The 18,718-nt window shown below is 43.5% G+C and overlaps 1 protein-coding gene and 1 long non-coding RNA gene across 2 annotated transcripts in view; one reads left to right on the top strand and one right to left on the bottom strand.

Moving 5' to 3' along the window:
- Positions 1-18,718, top strand: part of LOC146064095 (uncharacterized) — a 157,713-nt gene that overhangs the window by 2,026 nt on the left and 136,969 nt on the right. The gene's annotated exons all lie outside the window — the stretch shown is intronic.
- Positions 8,332-18,718, bottom strand: part of CDC50A (cell division cycle 50 P4-ATPase accessory subunit A) — a 28,860-nt gene continuing 18,473 nt past the window's right edge. Inside the window, exons 6-7 of the mRNA XM_083177184.1 lie at positions 13,605-13,814; positions 8,332-11,479 (exon numbers count right to left, since the gene is read on the bottom strand). Of these exons, the coding sequence (XP_083033310.1) occupies positions 11,286-11,479; positions 13,605-13,814 (404 nt within the window). The 3' untranslated portion in view covers positions 8,332-11,285. The remainder of the gene's footprint in view (positions 11,480-13,604; positions 13,815-18,718) is intronic.

The following is an 18,718-nucleotide window of genomic DNA, read 5'->3' as shown; positions in this document are numbered from 1 at the left end:
ACAATAAAATGTAATTTTTATTCAGTTTTTTTTTTAAACTACGAAATATATTAAAACTAGAGATGTGCGGCAGCCACTTTTTCGGGTTTTGGATCTGGATCTCCCTTCGTGTTTTGGATCTGGATTGGTTTTGGCAAAACCACCCTTGTGGGTTTTGGTTTTGGATCTGGATTTTTATGAAAAAATGCTATAAATGGCTAAAATAACAGAATTTGGGCCTGTTTTTGCCCCTAAAGTATTATTGACCTCAATAACATTAGTTTCCACTCATTTCTAGTCAATTTTGATCACTTCACAGCTTACAAAAATGTTTTCATTTACTGTAGTTGGGCCAAAAGGGTATACCGAGGTAGCTGGATGACTGAGCTAAGCGACAGCAGTGGGCATCACATACATGTGGATCTTACACTTCCAACCTGGCACATCTTGGAAGCAGAGCGGCACTGCAGGGGCAGACAGGGTGGCAGTTTAATAAACTATCCCAAAAAAAGAGAAATGCTCCAAAGAGCAAAAAATACAAAGAGGTATCGGCCTTGTCATGACTGGTGGTAGCAGCTTCAGCACTTCTATCAGGTTGCTGATCTCCCACTATTTCCTCCTCCACCATCCTCCAAAAATGTGTTTTTATTTTATTTATTACTTTATTATTTATTTTTCTTACTTTACACTGGACACAGCCTGTCACACTGGACACAGCCCCTGGACACTGCCACTGGACACAGCCCGTCACCCTGGACACAGCCCCTGGACAATGGACAGAGCCTCTGGACACAGCTCCTGTACACTGGACACAGCCGTCACACTGGACACTGCCACTGGACACAGCCCGTCACCCTGGACACAGCCTCTAGACCAGGCATGTCCAACGTTGGCCCTCCAGATGTTGTGAAACTACACATCCCAGCGTGCTTTGCAATAGTTTTAGCATTCTCTAATAGCAAAACTGTGGCAAAGCATGCTGGGATGTGTAGTTTCACAACATCTGGAGGGCCAACGTTGGACATGCCTGCTCTAGACAATGGACACAGCCTCTGGACACACACACACACCCCCCCCCCCCCCTGGACACAGCTCCTGTACACTGGACACAGCCGTCACACTGGACACAGCCCCTGGACAATGGACACAGCCTCTGGACACCGCCCCGGGACACAGCTCCTGTACACTGGACACAGCCGTCACACTGGACACTGCCCCTGGACACAGCTCCTGTAGACTGGACACAACCCCTGTACACTGGACACAGCCCCTGTACACTGGACACAACCCCTGTACACTGGACACAGCCCCTGTACACTGGACACAGACCCTGTCACACTGTACACAGGCCCTGTCACACTGGACACAAGCCCTGTCACACTGGACACAAGCCCTGTCACACTGAACACAGCCCCTGTACAGCCCCTTGTACACTGGCCACTGCAGCCCCTGTACACTGGACTTGTGTACAGCAGCCCCTGCAGACCCTAATCGAGTGAGCAGCAGCAAAATAATATATTATTATTATAGCACAGCACAGAGCACAACCACCCTCTTCCCTCTCCTATGCTGGAGTAAAGATGGCGGGGCGCGCGTGCGTCTTATATAGAATCCAGATCCCGGGAGAATCCGACAGCGCGATGATGAAGTTTTGCCTCGTTTCAGGTCCGAAATTTAGGCGGGAACTCCCGAGCTGGCTCGGATCGCGATATTCGGATCTGTCGGATCCCGGAGATCCGGACCCGCTCATCTCTAATTAAAACACATACATCCGACAAAGTGAGTTTTGTGCATGTTAAAACAGCACGTAAGTTGTGTGTTCCTTATTTACCTATTATAGTGTACGGTTGTTCAGCTTCTTGGATACTGCCTGTATTAAATGTCTTGTAGATCTAAAGACCCTCATACACGCTGCGGTACTGCCCGCGGATCGATTTGCACGCAAAATGCATGCGATCCAGTCTATAACGCATCGCACCACACGCTGCTACTGCAGTATGTTTGGGCACCTTATGGTATATTTCTAAATTCTAGTGATATAGGTTCCCCTGTTAAATCCTTAGATTAATCTTCCCTCAAAAAGTATTGATAGAATAGTCATACCTAATGGTTCTTCTGATACAATGTTGCAAAATCTGTTTAAGTAAATTGCAACGTGTACGAGGGGGGGGGGGGGGGGAGTCACTCAATGCATACACACTGAGCCACTTTTCCCCTGCCCGGGGATGTGAGCGTGGGGGCGGACGGCTGTCCAAAAAGCTGCTCATCTGCTGGTAATACAAGCAGATGAATGGCTTTCCTGGCGATGATGCGGGAGCGTGTATCACCGCTCATTGCCGGGCCATACACACTGGGCGGCTTTGAGCTGAAAGACGCTTAAACTTGCTGTTTTGAGCGGCTTTCAGATAAAAATCACCCAGTGTGTATGGGCCTTTACCCTCTCAATACAAAGATACATCTGTTAGAGCCCTTCTCATTAATAGGACAGGACTGCAGTATACAGTATAAAAATGTTAGTGTTAACAGATCCCATGGGTGAGAATAATTACCGCAGATCAGTGGGTCTACTTTATTTTGAATAAATGTTTGCTGTGCGTTATAATATACTGCAGTATTACATTACAGCCTCCCCCCAGTGGGTTGCTCCCCTCATAGACGCTGTTTGTTCACACTGTGGTGACAGCCTAGGAGCAGAGGTGACTGTGGGATATATAATATAAAATGAGATTAAATGTCAGTGGCTGTTTATGCGTAATAATGCACTGCAGCACGTCATATAAAAGTATTGTATGTCACGGTTTCCCCCAGCTGGTATTTCCCCTTGTGGACACTGTGTGCTGACACTATATGGTACTGCAGTCATAGAAGCATTCGTGCGGTGTGTAGTACCAGTAGGACAACAATCAGGTATGTATAGGAGGCAGTCAGGTATGCACTGGTATGTGAGAGCCCTTATAAGGGCTATGTCTTGGATAATGCTAAATAGTGAGCAATCAGTCAGGGAGGACACATGGAACATGCATGTACGGCTGAAGATGCCGATGTGCGCTTCGCAGTGTTACCACTTGTTCAGGGCCTACCTGTCCCTCTCTATGAGGGAGAAAATGCTCTGTTCCTGGGCTTCCCTGGTAATGTATGATTGCCATCACCTGTGGTGAGCTAGGTTATTGATAAGAAAGGTGTTTAACATCAGGTGATAACAGTCATACATTACCAGGGAAGCCCAGGAGCAGAGGATTTTCTCCCTGAAGGAGAGGGTTTAGGTAGGCAACCATGCTTAATAGTATTACTAATTAGGGCCTTTTTGACACACTTCATTTTTTGTGTTGGTGCAAAATTGCTGAAAAATTATATGGGGCCACCAAGTTCTAGTTAGGCCATTGCTGGGTGGTGTAGTTCTTCCCACCACTGCTTCTGGGGGGCGTTGTGCAAAACTACACTGCGGCATAAGACCCAGATCCTAACAATGAATACACTGTGTCAGAAGGCAAGTAATTACAAATTAAGCTTCAGATGGAGCGCCGGCCACCTAGCGGGTGTCTGGCAGTCAGATCGCCAATTGCCAGTCCCGGAAGCTCTCCGCTGGTCCCCACCTCCCTGCACCCCCCCCCCCCCAACCCTGCCTGTCTCTGAAGCGTAGATGAGCAGGGTTCACGTCCCCTGCCACCCAGAAACTGCGACGTATGTTGTGTGTGGGACTGTCGCGCATCAGTCAGATGGAGCACCATCTCGCCAGCGGGGGCATTCTGGCGAGCCCCTGCGCTCCATCTATAATTGGAGACTTCCAATTGCTTGGACACTTCCTCTCTGAAAATCTCTCCCACTCTCTCCATCTCTCTGAAATTATCTCCGACACACTTTCCGTATCTCTCCGACAGTCTCCCTCTCCCTGACCCTCTCTCTTATTGACTCTCTCCCCCTCTCTTTGACAACCTTTCCAACACTCTCCCTCTCTTAAAATCTCTCCATCTTTCTCTGACCATCTCTCAGTCTCTCTGCCAACCTCTCTCTAACAATCTCGCTCTCTCTTTGACAGTCTTTCCGACACTCTCCTTCTTACAATCTCTAACAAACACACTCCATCTCGCTCTCAAATTTCTCACTTACAATTTCTCCCTGACACTCTACCTCTCTGACAATTCCTCCCTTAAACTCTCTCACTGATACTCTGACAATCATTGACTCCGTCTCTCTGGCAACCACTGACTCTCTCGGACAATTTTTTCTTAGCTACTTCTCTCTCTCCAGGAAAGGGGGCCCTATTAAGATTTTGCTATTGGGCCCACCAAGTTCTAGTTACACCCACTGTCTGTGGGGAAGGGGTTTGTGTAAAACTACACTGCTGCATAAGACCAAGAACGATGAATGCAGAATACACCGTTATTGCTTAGCTATTCCTCGGGAGGGGGGTTGCCATAGCAAGTCCAAGTGCTTTCTCTGCAGAACCTACACCAACTCTTGCTCCACAGTATTATTAGTACTTAAGTGTTACTGGGATACATGTATGAAGCTGTGATTAGAGTGGAGAAGTGTGCTATGGCAACCAATCAGCTTTGAAGAAACATTTATCAAGAGCATTCTACAACTAGATGTTGGCATTATTAATCTGTTTGATTAATCTATTTTATTAATAAAGAGAAAGCATAGAATTTCATCTCCGATCTCATCCTAGAAGTAGGAAGCAAGGTCTTGCACGCTGAAAGTGGCTGGTGGGGAGGGTTCAGAGGTGATTTAAAGGTAGTTAAAAGTCACTTGGGGTTACAGGCTTTAGCATAGATGAGCATTTGGAAATAGGCTTTCTTGGTGGTATTCGGCAGATTACAATAGGAATTAGTGAGCAAGATGCTTGGAACCATTTACATTCAACTTTATGCATGTTTACCTAGGTGTTAATTTAGCGTGCAACAGTTAACATCTAGGCCTACGTGGAGTGTGGTGGATTGCTGGAGCCACTTCATTAAGGGCTATTTCAAGAGTGAGCAGTTTTTGCAGAGAGGAGGAAAGATCTTAAAACTTAACATTAATATTTATGCCAGTTTTACGTGGACTTCAGTCATATGCAGAGTCCAATTAACTAAAGATTAGTGTGTGTGCGGCCCGGTATGCCCCTTTGTCAAGGTATATAAAGTGAATACATTACAGAACTGCAGTTCAAACTTCAGTTGAGAGATGTCAGTCATGTATGCAGTGGAGCAGCAGCAGCTCTGTAATTTGTCATACCCAGCTAAGGTTGGAGGCTGCTGGATAATCAATGTCGGTACTCTTTACCTAGAAGGGCGCCCATCGCGGTGATCGCGGGCAGTACATTAACGGCCGTGACGCGATGCCCGCGATCACCGCGATTTCCCATAGGGGTCAATGTTAAATTTAGTGGTGACCGCGATTTTACATTCAATGCTTCAATGGCCGCGATTTGGACATAGTAATCAATGTTAAATGGGCTACAGAGCCCAAATAGGCACAATTAACCCTTAAATGTCCCCCCAAATTTTTAACACCACCCCACGATCCACGCCAACCCGAAGCGTGGCGAGCGCAGCGAGCCCGCGAGGGGCGGCGGTACGCGTCCTCCGACCTTTTCATGCCCTACTATCCACGTCGGCGTGGAGTTGAGAATAGAATAGTGTGGCGAGCCACCGAGGCCCGAAGCGCAGCGAGCCCCGCGAGGGGCCGCGGATACCTTCACAGTTATACGCGTACCCGGCGACGCGGACACCTGTGAAGTCCGCGAAGGGACGCGTTTACCTGTGAAGGTATCCGCGTCCGCTCGCCACGCTTCGGGCCTCGGTGGCTCGCTGCGCTCGCCACACTATTCTATTCTCAACTCCACTCCGACGTGTATAGTAGGGCATGAAAAGGTCGGAGGACGCGTACCGCTGCGCTCGCCACGCTTCGGGTTGACGTGGATCGTGGGGTGGCGTTAAAAAATTGGGGGGACATTTAAGGGTTAATTGTGCCTATTTGGGCTCTGTAGCCCATTTAACATTGATTCCTATGTCCAAATCGCGGGCATTGAGGCATTTTACATTAAAATCGCGGTCAATCAGCCTTTTTAACATTGTTCCCTATGCGAAAATCGCGGTCATCGCGGGCACCCGATTTTTATGTACCCGCGATTTACCCGCGATTTTTTACCCCCGACGCACGCGATTCCAATCGTGGGCGCCCTTCTAGGTAAAGAGTACCTCAATGTCATAGTATGGTTTGCATTAACTTTGAGTGCCAACATTGCGGTGTGCAATCCTCAAACCATCCTTTTAAAATGCCAGTATCACTATGAGCGACTGTACATTTAGTATAAATACAAATACAGCCAAGCCAATTATTTGTACTTTAGTTAACTATAACACAACAAAACAAGAACAGTCCCTATGAGCAATGGTTGCATTTTAAGCGAGTATTTTGAGGATACCATTGGCACTCAAAGGGTTAAATACCCTGTGAGGTGAGCAGCTGATCCATGTAGGGAACTTGCATGAATTCATGTATTAAAAAAAAGGCATTTCGATTTCAACACTTTTCTATAAGTTCAAAAACTAGTCAAATTGCCACATTATATGAGGGATTACTTTATATTTACTTTTGGCCGAACGATGGGGGAAGATCTTGGCTTTAGATCCACCTTCTGCTTAATTTTTTTCTGTGTGTGTCTCAGTTGTTTCTGGTGATCACCAGACAATACTAATGTGGGATACGCACTAGGACGATATGGCCCAAAATGAGGCAGATACAATCTCGACCGATTGTATGTAAATCGGCCATGATTTGGGCCATGTCGCTGCCCTTTTGATGTGATCCCGATCTGATATGCGGGTCGGTATTCTCTGAGATCCTACCTGCTGCAGCAGAAATGACCATTGTAGTGTGTGGAGGTCACGATCACATTAGGGGCATTTTCGCGGTAGCTCGTGAGCGGGTCGTACGTTCCTGTGCCGACCCGCTCACGAGCACCATCGTCCTGGTGTGTACCCGGCGTTAGAGGACATGCACTTTTTCAAGACAGGATGTCTGTGTGTGTGTGTGTGTGTGTGTGGAGGAGATGTCCTTCCCCATTTGTGCAAAACCTGTTTCCACAGCACTGGGCACTGCTCTCAGATGGGTATGGGTCATTAGCACTAAGGTCAACATGGGCTTAGGTCAACACATGCATTATGTCAGCAGTGAAAATCTCAACACAGGATTTTTCAAATTTTTTGACCCGAATGTCGACAGTCAATATGGACACCGTATCAGTGCACCGCATCTGCTCACGATGCTTCTGGCACAGTATTTTATTCTCCCACAATGTCCTAGTGGATGGTAGGGCATGAAATACTGCCTGTCCGCACAGGTCAGCTCCAAAAAAAAAAAACATTAAACCCCCATGTCGAACTTTTGACTGTCGATATTGACCACGTCGACCTATTAATGTGTCAACCTTAGCCCATGTCGACCTTAGTGCTGTCAACCTAACTACCATAAACCGCCTGATGACTAAACAATAACGGAGAAGTGCACAACATATTTAGAATTAGGGGACTCTTTCCTAAGTTTTTGGCCCCATAATTATAAATTCAATTATGGGCCTGATCCACCCATATATGAAAGACCTGTTTTCCACATTGCATGGTAATATCTGGTGATCAGACTACAGCTACTAGTGGCACACAATTTAAAAGTGAGGACTCTGCGGTTTTATATAGTACATGGGTACAGAATATACAGAAAAAATTAGGCTTTTCCTCCATGCCGAGACATTATATTTTTGTAATGCAGACATGAACTTTTATATGGGCACATTGTTTGAAAAAGTAATCTCCCCTCTTTCAAATAAGAGTGTCCCATTTTTCTAGGTAGTGGGATTGGGGAAATAGAGGGACTTAAATTCCCAGAGGGCAGAAAGAGCTCTTCACCAATCTTTTTGTCCAGTGGGAAAGTGGTAGAAAAGGTTTGTGGGGTTTTTTGTTTTTTACTGCAGAGGACTAATGGGGCTCATTCACTACACTACAGTCTTATGGTATACACAGAAGATGAGCCCACACTTGACCACAAAGAAGTCTTTAATGCACAATGTTAATTCATTTATATATTATCTGTACCAGTTCCCACGATCAGTTAACTATAGAACTTGTGGTGCCTTACGAAAAGTTTTATCTGAAGACCACTGGAAAGGAGGTGTACAAATTTGAAGCACATAATAAGTTATAGCCAATTCATGTGGCATTCAGAGATGTCCCGTTCACTTGTGTAACTTTATACATAAACCATGATTACACAGTAAAATGGGAATGATTTTATGCAATTGTAAGATGTTTAGCTGTATTTGTTACAGTAAACATTACAAGGATTCTTATTAAACGACAGTACAAGGAGTACATTCCTAAACATAATTTATTAACCGAAGAAAGTACTAGAGAAACGGATGGACATGAAGAAAAAAAAAAGGAGAATTTTTTAACAATGGCAGCTAAAAATATAATTTCAGAAGAGACATTTCAGTTTTATTTTTTTAAAACTGCATTGAAACAAAAATGCATAAAATACATATTCCTTTAAAAGGGATATAAGATTTCCCCCTGCCCCATAAAGTTTTGGTGTCTACTTCTCATTGGTTAATCTGCAAAGCGTGTCACACGTAACAAACCATCTTGCCCTAGAAATTACAAATTTGGACATGATGGAGCTGTCTGGAGGTGTGCAGTAATCGTGACTGAATTGCTAATATTTCTTGTACAGGGACTTCCAATGGATCAATTATTAAGATTGGATACTGGATAAATTATGACATTGGCAGAAGTAAATACAATAAGAGTAGAATTAGCAATACTAGCTTAGAGCAAACACTAACTGCACAATGCTCAGATGCAATTTTACAATAGATTATGGGTTATGAAAGATTGTTACAATCGCTCTTGCATGTGATATTCTATATAATTTCAGGCAAAGACAACTGGAGGAAGCAAAACATAACGGTTTCAAATATAACACTGCAATCACTACTTGTGGCTTGTTCCATATGGAACAATGGGCCATATGTATTAAGCCTGCCTAAGAGATAAACTGGAGTTAAAGTGGAGATAAAGTGGAAGGAGATAACGCACCAGCCAATCAGCTATGTTTGAAATATGACAGTTGGGAGTTGATTCGCTGGTGCGTTATCTCCTTGCACTTTAGCTCCAGTTTATCTCTTCGTCAGGCTTAATACATCTGCCCCAATAAAACTAAAAGGCAACACACATTTGACCCAAGCATGCAGTTACTGTACACAAAAAAAAAAAAATATGCATAAACTTTGCCTTGGAAAAAAAAACACAGTAAAATATCAAAGCCAAGACATAAAAAGTAGTACATTTATTTTTTGTACAATTAATTATGTTATTGGCAAGTAATATTACAAAGAAACAGAACAGCATGGAAGGAATGCTAAAATAATTTAAGATAAAGCAGTTTTCATGAACATTTACATCATTTATTAAACTACATAAAGACCCATCACCATGTACACCCAATAAACAAGCAAATCAAAGTAAAAATGTAGCAAAAAACCCAATGCAGGCAAAAAAAAAAAGTCTTCATGTTGTCACAGATCTAAAGGAAACAAATGCTACTTTGTTACTTCCCCTCTTGCTGATGAGCAACACAAAACTGCATTGCTGGAAAATAAAGAACTACCATTATTTGGCGGACATAAAAAAAACAAAAACAAAGTTGAGTTTTATAGCTCCCCAGTTTTTCCAATTAGAGAACTATAATGTCCTACAAAACTTTTTAACTTCATTTTTGATAAGAAGCAGCCAATTATGGAGGAGACTGAAACAAAAGCAAGGTACATGCAGATACAGGTATTTATGAGATGATAAAGTTACTGGGGTGCAAGCATTAACATTTCCTTCACAGATGTGTTATATTAATATTGAAGGTGCTCATGGAATCTCATCACTAATTGAATCAGCTAAAAAATACGTCTATACTAAATGATTTGCCAGCTATGTAAAAATGTAGCCATTTTGTCAAATCCTGTAAAAGCTGCTTCTCCGGTTTGGTAATTGTGACATCCTTCCAAGTAGCCCAAACGGTCCTTCCAGTTAGCTTGAACAGTAACAGACTTAATAAAACAAAGTCAGTGATATGTACATAAATCCATAATCTGTAAATGTGGTAAAACCCAACAGATGTAGTAAGATTGTAGGGGATTAAGATAAGGAAGGGAGAACAGTTACAGGAGGAAGAGAAAGGGCTGGTTTATTGCAATGGAATCATCAACAGCTCTACTGTGACAGAGAACAGTAACGTTGGAGAGTTCAAAAACAATGGACACATCTATGGTCATTTTGGTGGAAATGAGGTATGAGGTGTGCTATGTAACAGACTTCCTGAAATACAGTCATTTATAGAGAAAGTAAATCAATTAACAAACAATGCATCAAGCCTAAGGGTGCCCACACACTAGAAAGATCTGCGATCATAAGATGTGCGCATAAATTAGCCTTCAAATCTTTTGTCCGATCTGGACAAAAGATTTCAGGCAAGTGCACATCTTTACCAAAGATTTCTCTTAAGATCCCGTGTGCGTTCCTATGGATCTTTTGTTAAATCTTCTGATCTTTTGTGCAGCACGTAAGATCAGAAGATTTAGCAAAAGATCCACGGGAGCGAGCATCGGCCGATTATCGGTAAATATCGGCTGATATGTTGGCCGATTTATCGAAAATCGGCCAATCGGCCCAAAAATCGTTCTAGTGTGTGGGCACCTTTAGAGGGATAGAATACTTTGTAAAATGTATGTGATGGCTCATTTGTTTTTGAGTTCTGCTTAATTTTTCTTAATTAAAAAAAATCTGTGCAAGTAATATTTACCTTTTTAAATAGATACCCAGAATATAAAGCCTAAAAAAGGTAGGTAGAAGATTTCTTGCAGCCATGTATAAAAAGCCATACCAAGAGACTTTGTACTAGGTTTTGCATCCATTTTATTTGGTTTGATTCTATATGAACTCAAGTCTTCTATATTGGAAAAAATAAAACATAAAAAATTGGTATAGTAAACAAACAAAAAAAAGGTGAAAAACTAAAGTGTCTTAAAACTGTACAGCCATTAACAGCTGTATTATAATGCTGGAATAAAAACCTGCAAGAGAAATTGGCCATCGGATACCAAGCTTCCATTTTTATTGGTCTAAATTTGTACTGACATTTTATGGAGTTACTGCAGGGAACAATAAATAAAATGGCCTTAATATGAGCCCATCATTATTATACTATAGCAGGAAGCTAGCACACAAAGCAGCTCAGACTTTAAATGCACATGCAACACATGACTCAAACCCTTAGTTTGGGATATCAGCACTGTTATTCCGATTTCCATACTTATGATGTATTATAAGCAGTACAACACCCAAGAAAAAGCATATGGATCCCACGGTAATGTATGCAATTCCTAAAAATGGATTCTTTCCCCCCATCCAGGAGATTGTGCTTAGGATCATCCTCTTTCTACCATCAAAACTGAGAACGGGGTAATCTGAGAAATGTATAGGAAAACTGCAATAAAAACATATCATATATACATACACAACATGGTCAAAAGTATGTTGATACCCTACCTACCAGGTAAAAAGGATGGAACCCTTGTCACACTACACAATACACGTACATACTTCTGACAATGAAATCTGTAACTCCAAATACCAGCATATGCACTGATGTTTGGTTACTTATGTTTGGGTGCATAAGAGCAGATTACTTTTGACCCACCTGCCGTGCACACTGTTTTCCCGACTTGCAAACAAAATGTGCCCTGCAAATCAGGTCTGAATTAGGCACTATGTTCACAGATGAAAAAACATTAATACTATAAAATAAAAGAACACCATACCTGCTGTGAAAATGGAAGAGGCTTGAATATGTTTAGGGCAGTGATGGCTAACCTTGACACTCCAGATGTTGTTAAACTACACATCCCAGCATGCCCTGCTACAGTTTTGCTATTTGCCCATGCTAAAACTGATGCAGGGCATGTTTGGATGTGTAGTTCAACAACAGCTGGAGTGTCAAGGTTAGCCATCACTGGTTTAGTGGCTCCTTTGCTGTATGTGGTAACATTCAAGTTATGTCAATGAAAAGTATGGGTTATTTTTTCATAGAAGGGTAGCAAGAAGTGTCCATGTTTGTGTCAAAGGAGGCACAATTGCTGCAATGCATAATTTCAGAACACAATAAGTAGAAGGCAATATTGCCTTGTACCCCATAGAGATGCACAGGAAAAACTTGTAATCTACCATAAATGGCTGGTTTTTTTTGCCCGAGGTGGTGCTCCAAACACCCAGTGCAGTGACCTAAATCGTACATACGGATACTCTCCTCAAGGAGAAGGGCCCCCCTTACCCCTCTCAGCCAAAAGCCCCAAGAGGGGAATATAGGGATCAGTGGTCCTCCTCACTGAAGCTCGGAGACCCTCTTCCCTCAACCCCCGGAAGGGTTAGGGCAGGAGGGTCCTCCTCACCTTGCGGCTCAGGGGTCGCCCTAGGGACATCAGCTCTCCCCCAAAGTAGAGAGGTTTGGCACGTGGGTAGCCCATAAGGGTCGTACCTACACCCCAGAAAACATGACCAAACAAACAGAAAACGTGAAAAAAAAGTGACAAACGTGAGAGGGGTGAAGAGAAAGAAAGAAATAAGAAAAGAGACCCCAGCCTCATTTGTCCTGCCCCAGCCAAAAGGCCCAGGGCAAGGACATGCTGTGCTAGCTTAAAGGGAAAGTGCACAGTGTTAGTGTCAAAATGTGCTGGTGGGGACAACATCTCAGCATGGTAGCATCTCCCATTAGATTTAAAATAAGGGTGTGCAGTCCACCCCTCCCCCCCACACCATATCATGACAGCAATAGACAATTTCAGTTAGAGTGATGTAACAGAATGGGTTATGGTATAGCGAATCAACGGTGTCTAGATAGACTATGTTAAGGGCAATCATGCTAAGTAGCACCCATCTAGTTAGATGCCTAAAGATAGTAGACAACGTCTAGATCAACAGTAACAAATAAGTTAATGCAAGTGTTAGGTTGACTGGAGCATTAAGTTTTCCAGGTGACTATGTCAACATGAACACCAAATAAGTGTAAAGTGTCCGATCGCCATGCGTTCCCGCCAACCTAACGCTTGCATCCAACTTTCCTTACTGTTGATCTAGACACCGTTGACTATCTTTAGGCATCCAACTAGACATGGCCGATCTAGACCAGGGATAGCCAACTCCAGTCCTCAAGAGCTACCAACAGTTAACGTTTTCCATATCTCCTCACAGAATCACAAGTGAAGTATTTAGCTCCACATGTGGATTTTTTTTTAAATGTGACAGTGAGTAATGGAGTTCACCTGGGTACGCGCAAGGTGAGCTGGAAAACGTGAACTGTTGGTAGCTCTCGAGGCCTGGAATTGGCTACCCCTGGTCTAGACAGTTGATCGGATATGACAGAATGTAGGTCTAAGCTTACCTACATTTGAGGTACAAAAGGAAACAATATACACACACACACACACACACACACCAATAATAAAAGAAAAAATAGAAATCAGTGTTTTTGTGTCAATTAGGTACACCATCTGAAATATAAACTTTGTTAATAACCCTTGTTTCATAAAAGGATACTGTACTCTATATGTAGAGAGTAATTGCCAGGTGCTAGGGCTACATGTAAGTTTGTGTCAACTTCTATCAGGCCGTAAAGCTTTCTGAATGTCGGCAGCGCTGCAGTACGCATCCACACAATAAAATCTTCATTGATGAACCCATTGTTGCCACTGTTGTTCGGATCTAAATCATACACTGGTTTCTGCCAATTCATTGGCTTTGTTGTGTCTAGGTAAAAGAGAAAAGCAAAATAAAGAACATGAAACCATTAACACTAGGTGATACTACTTTTTCCAAATTGACAAACTCCATTTTAGAGAGAGCAGCACAACTAACCAAAGACATAGTACGAAGGGCATGTTTTGGTGAAACATACACAAAAGGCATCACATGCATGCCTGCATGGTTGTCCTCGGTTACCCGCTACAACACATTTAAGTCAGGAAAGGTGGGAGAATGTTCAAGGAACACAAAGAGTCGAATTATACTCACCGATAATTCCTTTTTCTTCCTAGAGATCCCATGGCAGCCATAACACTGGGATGTTCCCTTCCCCCATAGAATTAGACAGGATCATTTTTCTCTAGGACCGCCCACCCTGGGTATAATAGCCTCCTCTTCCTCCTCCTCCATGTCTTTTCATGTCTCCGAAATATGTCCTGGAGAAAAATACATAACATAGGGAGGGGAAACCAGTGGCTGCCATGGGATCTCTAGGAAGAAAAAGGAATTATCGGTGAGTATAATTCGACTCTTTCTTCTACGATCCCCATGGCAGCCATAACACTGGGACATACCCAAGTAAACACACGGGAGGGCTAAATACTGCATGAATTATTTTATATATAGTCATTCGCCCATAAGGGCTTCTTGCAATACATGCGTCCCAAAGTGGGCAGTAGAAACGTTAAGTGAATAATGGTTCGAGAAAGTATGGATAGATGACCATGTTGCTGCCTTACAGATCTCAGCTGTTGACGCCTTCGCCTTATTTGCCCATGAGGTAGACACTGCCCGGGTAGAGTGTGCCTGCACAATGGAAGGTGGTGCTTTGCCCTCTTTCTTATAAGCGAATAAGATGGTCTCTCTAATCCAACGAGATATGGTCTGCTTCACAGGCGCTTTGCCCTTTTTTATTCCTTCCGGAATCACAAACAGGTGCTTAGTTAACCTGAAGGCCTTTGTTCTTTCCAAATACAACGTTATCCCTCTCACCAGGTCTAACGTGTGCCAAACCTCTTCATCTCTATCTTTAGGCTGAGGATAGAAATCAGGTAAGGTTATCTCCTGGTTTAGGTGAAAAGCTGACACCACCTTGGGAATGAAATCTGGATGTGTCCGTAAGACTACCCTATCAGGGAATATTATCAAATACGGTTCCTCCATCCACAGTGCCTGAAGCTCACTGACTCGTCGAGCTGAAGTCACAGCTACTAGAAATACCACTTTCCAGGTTAGATATTTTAGCGGGCAATCTTCCAGTGGTTCAAAGGGATCCTTTGTCAACACCGTCAGGAGCAGGTTTAGGTCCCAGGGGGCCACAATCGATTTAATCGGCGGTCTGATACTCTTCATCGCCCTGCCGAACCTCTTAACAATTCTCTCTTCTGCTAGAGGCCTGTCCAATAATACACTTAATGCAGATATCTGTGCCTTAATAGTTGCTGTGGCCAACCCCATCTGGAAACCCTCAAACAAGAATTGCAATACTTGATCAGTCGGAATGTCTGCAAAGTCATCTTTGAATTGTCCCCAACTGATAAACTTATACCAGGTTTTATAGTAAGCCTCCGAAGAGACTTTCTTCCTGGCTCTCAGCATCATCTCAGTCACCTGGGGTGACAAATTGTGTCTCTTTAGGATCTGCCGCTCAATTTCCATGCCTCTAGTTGTAAACTCGCCGGCTCTGGGTGCAGCATAGGCCCCTGATGTAGAAGGTCCAGCCTGTTTGGCAGCTGCCACGGTCCTTGTATCGCCATCCTTAGGACATTCGAAAACCAGGCTCTTCTTGGCCAGTGTGGAAGAATTATCAGTACTAGTACTTGGTCTTCCCTGATCTTTTTCAGTACTTTGGTTATCATAGGGAATGGAGGGAACAGGTATCCCAGTTTGAACGCCCATTTGGTTGAGAAAGTGTCTAACGTCTTCGCCTGAGGATGATAGTACTTTGCGTAGAATTCGCTCACCTTCCTGTTCGAATAGGTGGCCATCAGGTCCACTTCTGGCGTTCCAAAGATCCTTGTTATCTGTAGAAAAACTTCGCCGTTCAGCTCCCATTCCCCTGGTAACACAGTCTTGTGACTTAGATAGTCTGCTATGACATTTTTCTTGCCTGGAATATAAGTTGCAGCGATTGACCTTAGGTTCTTCTCTGACCACTTCATAATTTCTTCCGACATCCTCATCAATTTCAGACTTCTGGTCCCGCCTTGATGGTTTATGTGTGCGACTACCGTCACATTGTCGGACATAACTCTTAGATGTGTGCCCCGAATCTTGGATCTTAATTGGCACATAGCTTCCCAGACTGCCTGCAGTTCTCTGAGATTGGAAGAGTTCTTTGCTTCTTTCTTGGACCAAGTTCCTTGGACCGACATCTTCCCGAGATGACCTCCCCATCCCACTAAACTGGCGTCCGTCGTCAGGACCAGGAACTGTGGGTTCTCTAAACTTGAGGTTTTGTTTTCCAAGTCCTGAATACACAATCTCAGAGATTGTTTCACATGACTCGATAACACTATCATATGATGATCCTTTAGGCCTCTTTTTAGCAAAGGCAGAAGGAACCACTGAAGCTGTCTCGAATTCCACTGAGCCCACGGAATCACTTTTATACAGGAAACCATCATTCCTAGTAACTGTACCCCTTTTATTAGGGGAATTTTCTTTCTTTGCAGGATTTCCAGAATTAACTGCCTCATTTTCATGCACCTCTCGAGTGATAGGGCTACAGAATAATTTTTGGTATCTATCCTTACCCCCAAAAAAAGAATATTTCTGGTCGGTATCAATTGACTTTTGTCTTTGTTTATCACCCATCCGTGGTTTTGCAGGGTTTCCATGACCAGATTCAGACTTCGCTTCACTTCTTCCACTGAGCTCCCAGCTATCAATAAGTCGTCCAAGTATGGCCAGATCTGGACCTTCTGCTTTCTCATCTCCGCTACCAGTGTAATCAGAACTTTGGTGAAGACTCTTGGGGATGTTCTTAACCCGAACGGGAGGCACGTGAATTAAAGATGCTGACCGGCCACATAAAACCTCAGGAACCTTCTGTGTTCCAGACAAATTGGGATATGGTAATAAGCGTCTTTGAGGTCGATTGATACTAAGTATTCTTCCTGTCTTATGCCCGTCATTTTGGATGACAGACTCTCCATGCCAAATTTTATTTTCTTGATAAAACAATTCAGATCCCTGAGATCCAGGATCGTCCTGAATCCTCCACTGTTCTTTTCCACCAAGAATAGATTGGAGTAGAATCCTTTCCTGTGGTAAATTTTGGGTACTAACTCGATCGCTCCCTGCTCCAGTAGTTGACTTATCTTGGAGCATAAAGCTGACCTTTTTTCTTTTTCTATAGGTACCCTGGATGTTAGGAATCTGTTCTGTTGCGGAATTTCCATAAATTCGATATGATAACCCTGCCGGATTATCCTTAGTACCCATCTGTCGGATATGGTATTCTCCCATCGACTTCCGAACTGGAGGAGTCTGGCTCCTATCACTGTCTCTTGGACATAGTCATGATCTTCCTCTGTCCGGCTGAAAGCGCCCGCGAAAGGGCTGACGAAAAGCTTGCCGCGAAGTATTTGCTCCACCTCTCCTATAGTAGGGTCTACCAGGCCTATAACTCCTAGAATCCCTATAGGATTGCTTGGTCGTGCTAGGGTACGGAAAGCGACTCTTCCTGTCCTGTGGGAGATGTACAGATTTTTATCCTGACAATCTCTGTATCATTGTGTCCAGGTTCGAGCCGAAAAGAAATTTCCCTTCAAACTGCAGAGTAGTCAGCTTGTTCTTGGAATTCGCGTCAGCGCTCCAGGGTTTTAGCCACAGGGCTCTCCTTGCTGTTACCCCTGCCGCCATAGTCTTCGCCGCAAAGGCCACTGAATCTAGAGAGGCCTCGCACAGGTAATCTATGGATTTCTGCATCACATCCAAACTTTTCAGTACATAATGTTTAGAGATTCTTTCTTCTATGTCTGTCTGTAGGTTAGCTGCCCACAGTCTCAGGGCCCTGGACACTGATGCGACTGCTACCGTAGCTTTAAGAGACCCAGCTGATGCCGTATGAACCTTTCTAAGTCCATTCTCAATCTTTCTATCCATTGAGTCCTTAAATGCTGCTGCGTCCTCTACGGGATAGTAGACTTGGAGGTCAGCTCTGCTACAGCAGCATCTACCTTAGGGATAGAGCACCATCCCAGGAACTCGTCATCTTTATATGGGTACATCTTCTCAATACGATTCCCCAGAGTCAATTTTTTATCCATATTTGTCCATTCCTTGGAAATGGTCTCCCTGACCATTTTGTGAACCGGGAAAGTTCTTCCCTTTTTCTCCCTATCCTCGAATAATGGGTTCTTTGCCTCCGACGTGCCTGGCTCTTCTTTATAATTCATAGCTTTATAAATGTTTTTTAATACATTTTCCACTAGTTCCAAATTAAAGGATCTCACATCTTCTAATTCGCCTTCATCTGTACAATCCTTTCTGTCACCCTCTATTTCTTCAGTTGAACCTTCCTCCTGGCTAAACTCTGCCTGGGTTCTGGATCTTTTCTGAGTCTGTGACTGCACAAACTCCTGCTTTGACACAAAGGATTCTTTCATCCAGTCCATGAGTTCTCTAAGAACATCTGACTTCTTTTCTTTCTTCTCCAATCTGTCCTGTCTTGCCTCACATTCTCCACATAGAGATTTCTTTTGGGCAGATGCAAAGGATTTATCACATGACATGCAATTGGTCTGTATAAATTTCTTTTTGGCTGTTCTCTTCTTAGGAATAGCAGGTACATCCTCATCCTGTTCTATAGGCACACTACAAAGAAAAAACACTAAGTACTATTCTGTAGTAATGCTACAAAATAAAACAACTAATGCCCACAAAAACCAAGGGCTTACCTCTGA

The sequence above is a fragment of the Crinia signifera genome, chromosome 3 (genome assembly GCF_055691185.1).
Source record: "Crinia signifera chromosome 3, ASM5569118v1, whole genome shotgun sequence".
Lineage (NCBI taxonomy): Eukaryota > Metazoa > Chordata > Amphibia > Anura > Myobatrachidae > Crinia > Crinia signifera.
This window is presented reverse-complemented; position numbering and strand designations above follow the sequence as displayed.